The sequence below is a fragment of the Gopherus flavomarginatus genome, chromosome 8, assembly GCF_025201925.1.
Source record: "Gopherus flavomarginatus isolate rGopFla2 chromosome 8, rGopFla2.mat.asm, whole genome shotgun sequence".
Lineage (NCBI taxonomy): Eukaryota > Metazoa > Chordata > Testudines > Testudinidae > Gopherus > Gopherus flavomarginatus.
The window spans coordinates 77,041,461-77,045,125 of NC_066624.1; the positions used below are offsets into that span (position 1 = coordinate 77,041,461).

The following is a 3,665-nucleotide window of genomic DNA, read 5'->3' on the forward strand; positions in this document are numbered from 1 at the left end:
AGCTTTCGGTGTTCAAATTTAGTATTTTGGGTGGAGAGGGAACAGATTTGCAACCTGAAAGATCTGGTGCTGTGCTGGTTAAGAAAAAGTAACTCTGAATTCCCAATCCTTTTTCTTTTCACAGCTGTCAAGAGTTCAGTGGGTTGAACTGCAAACCTTCGAGTTCATCTGTTGACTCCAACCCAAAACTATTATAAACTTGGGCTCCAGGACACGTGATGACACATTTCTTGAGAGACTATATATTCTGAATGCAGCAGAGCAAAGTTTTCAGAATACCCAGCATTTGGCAGAGGAAGGATCTCTTGAGCTTTGTGAAGTAAGGAATTATTTGCATAGTCACGTAAGTGGCTCACGTCCCTTTTCTTTCTCCCACACCATTCAATGCAATAACACTTCTAGCTTTGTTTTTGCTATTAAAACACTGGCAACCAGCAAAATTGCCAGTTTCAGTTACATAAATGTGACTGGTAGAGTATTTTCCACTTTTACTCATAATACTAAATGTTCATACTTGGGTTTTGTTATATTTTAAAGTTGTATTTATTATAATTTAATATTGTGTACTCTCTGTATAATACTCTCTGTATTTGAATGATATTTCATTAGATTAAAAGATTAGTTATTGCCCAAACACTGTAGACTATGCAAACTGCAGTCTGTTCGGTTCTCCCAGCTTTTAAAAGATCACACTGTGAGTGACAAAGAACAGCCTGGGTTTTCAATTCATGAATGTCTATAGGGGCTTGTTTTCAAATATCTGATCTGGAGTTTTGATACTAACACACATGTTCTCTTCTAGGCTTAAATTCTGGCAAAAGTGTTTTGATGTTGAAGATGGATCATACAAACATGACCCAAACCATGTTGACTGCTGAACCTCAGACTCCGGAGAAGAACAACAGCAGCGGCAATGAGTACTTTTACATTCTGATTGTCATGTCTTTCTATGGGATCTTCTTAATGGGAATAATGCTGGGCTACATGAAATCCAAGAGGAAAGAAAAGAAATCCAATTTGCTTCTGCTCTACAAAGATGAAGAAAGGTGTTGGGGAGAAGCCATGAAACCTCGGCCAACCGTGTCAGGACTGAGGTCCGTCCAGATCCCCATGATGCTAAATGTGCTGCAAGAGAGTATGGTACCATCTTTGTCATGTGCTGTCTGCTCCATGGAGGGAAGCAGTGTGAGTTCGGAGTCTTCCTCACCTGATATTCACTTCACCATTCAAGAGGAAGTGCTGGATGCTGAGCTGGGGGAAGCATCAGAAGCCCTTCTCAATGAGAGCAGTGAAGGGTCTTCAGAAAACATCCACCAAAATTCCTAGCCCTTGCCCTTGCGGGCCTTTGAAAAGCAGCCCCACCAGCTAGCAAAAGAGTGAGTGGAACTAATGTTAAGATCTTGCAGTTTTACTTTCCTGCTTAATGAACTCTCAACAGGTAGCTGTGCTCCAGAGCCTAATATGTTCTTGAAAGCCGGCAAGATGAGGAATCAAATACACAAACATCAAAGTGAAACTTAAAAATTAGTTTTTTTTAAACTAATTAGAAAATTGACTGCTGTTTTTTTACTGTAAGTGCTAAGAATATGGAGAATATTTTTCTCAGTAGGTAACTATTACTGATATATCCTCTGCATATTTCAAAATTCTGCAAATGTCTGGGAAATGTTGAGAGTAGTTATCCAAGTGTAAGTGACTAGTTTTGAATCATCGTTGTTAATGTCCATTCTCAGAGATATGTGATCTACTAGAAGTATTTTTACTGTGTTTCCTTCTGGCAAGCCACAGATCACTGCAGTTTTACTTGAAGATGCCTGACACTTCACATGACCAATTAGAAATGTGCATTTAGCAATATAAATTTGATTGCAAAAGTCAGAGATCTTTCAGTGCAAAACACATTAAAAGATCTTTGCTACAAACTGTAAGAGCTAGAAATGCTAGCTCTGCTCTGTTGCACTGAATTGAAATAAATGGTCTTTCATGGGTATAACTCAGAGCAGAATTTTATCTATTAAGGGTGAAACCTTGGCCGAACTGAAGTCAATGGCTATACTCCCATTTGACTTCAAGGGGACCAGGATTTTACCCTAAGCATTCAGGGCGAAATTCTCCATTGAAGTCTAGGAAGTTGTGCCCATTTACACCATCAGAGAATTTGACCCTTCCACTGAAACCAATGTAGATAAACATCAGGTTGCATTTTTTGTCTGTTCCTTTTTCTTTCACTATTGGCTTGCATGTGGCACATGCATTTCTATATTGTGATCAGTAATTTTTTTAAACCACTGTTGTAACACTTTTCCTCAGCAAATGGCAGTGTGGTTTTACAAATGCATTAGCTACTAAATTATTTCATTTTTTCTAAATAAGCAAAGGTTAATATTGTATCAAAGTATGATTACTTCAATCATGCATGAAATTTTATTATAACATTATGCATAGTTTAGTTCTTACGCAGAACAGCAAAGAACTGAAATCTTAAAGCACTGCACAGGAATATGCTTATAAAATGTCCCTACATACTTCCTGAGTTAAAATAGCTCTGTGATTTATCCATTGGCATTAGAGCTTGAGAGACAGTTTGAAAAACATGAACACAACAGCAGAAATTAACTGAGGCAAAAGCCCTCTATACTCCTGCTGTTTAGCAGTGGGAGCTCTGTTTTCACTTTGAAGGGTTAATATAATGGGAGAGGCTATACAGACATATAACTTCTGCCTTCTTACACAGCAGGGGATATTTGTGGTTGGAAAAAGCTCTATTGGTCACTAGGGGCCTGATCCAAAACCTCTTGAAGTCAGTGATTTTCTTTCCATTGACTTCAGTGAGCTTTAGATCAGACCATATAAAGCTTTTGATAGATTTACTCCAAAGGGGGCTGTTTAAGTTTGTAAGAAGCCAAATTAAGTTTGGCACTTTGCCTGGAATCACTTGAATCCTGAAACTTTCCAACTGAGACTGACGTGAGTTGTCACATTTTCCATTGCTTTCTCCTCCATCCTTTTATTTTAGTATAAATGTATTTGTAGCTGTAAAAATGGTGTATATACTGAGTTGTATATAATTGTCTTATATATTTATAGTTTATTGTTTTTACTGGCACTAATTTTTATTTAAATAAAGAAACACCTTTCCTGGGAATAATGTTTGTTCACTACTCCAAACAGATGTCCAGTAATGGGTCCTTTCCTTAGCTTCTTGTTTAACTGAGTTCCGATATCTCCGTGTGTGGAAGGAGATAGTGGACTGAACACAGAACTGGGAATCAGGCATTCTAGGTTCTTTTTCTGACTCTGATATTGTCTTGAACAACTCATTCTGTCTGCACCTCTGAAGCACCCACCCCCCACACAAAATGGGATAGGAATTCTGTACCTACCTTTTGCAAAGAGCTTTCAGATCCACAGATACTACACATCTAAATGGAAATTTGTATTATTTATTATTATTACTGTATCAAATATCTCCAAACTAATATGCAATTTTGGTTTTAAATGCTTTTCTACTATATCTTACCGTTCAGACTAAATTACTTTTTGATTTTAATGACCGAGATTTGCTTGCTATTTTAAACAGGAATATTAAACACCAACAGCTATTCCATATTTTTCAGCAATAATTTGTACTGTAGTTGGAATGTTCACTTCAAATTAAGATAACT

The 3,665-nt window shown here is 37.3% G+C and overlaps 1 protein-coding gene across 1 annotated transcript; it reads left to right on the plus strand.

Moving 5' to 3' along the window:
• Positions 1 to 281: 281 nt before the first annotated feature.
• Positions 282 to 3,439, plus strand: KCNE4 (potassium voltage-gated channel subfamily E regulatory subunit 4). The gene is made up of 2 exons (XM_050964177.1): positions 282 to 343; positions 803 to 3,439. The coding sequence occupies exon 2, from the start codon at positions 829 to 831 to the stop codon at positions 1,324 to 1,326; it is 498 nt and encodes a 165-aa protein (XP_050820134.1). The 5' UTR covers positions 282 to 343; positions 803 to 828; the 3' UTR covers positions 1,327 to 3,439.
• Positions 3,440 to 3,665: the final 226 nt, after the last annotated feature.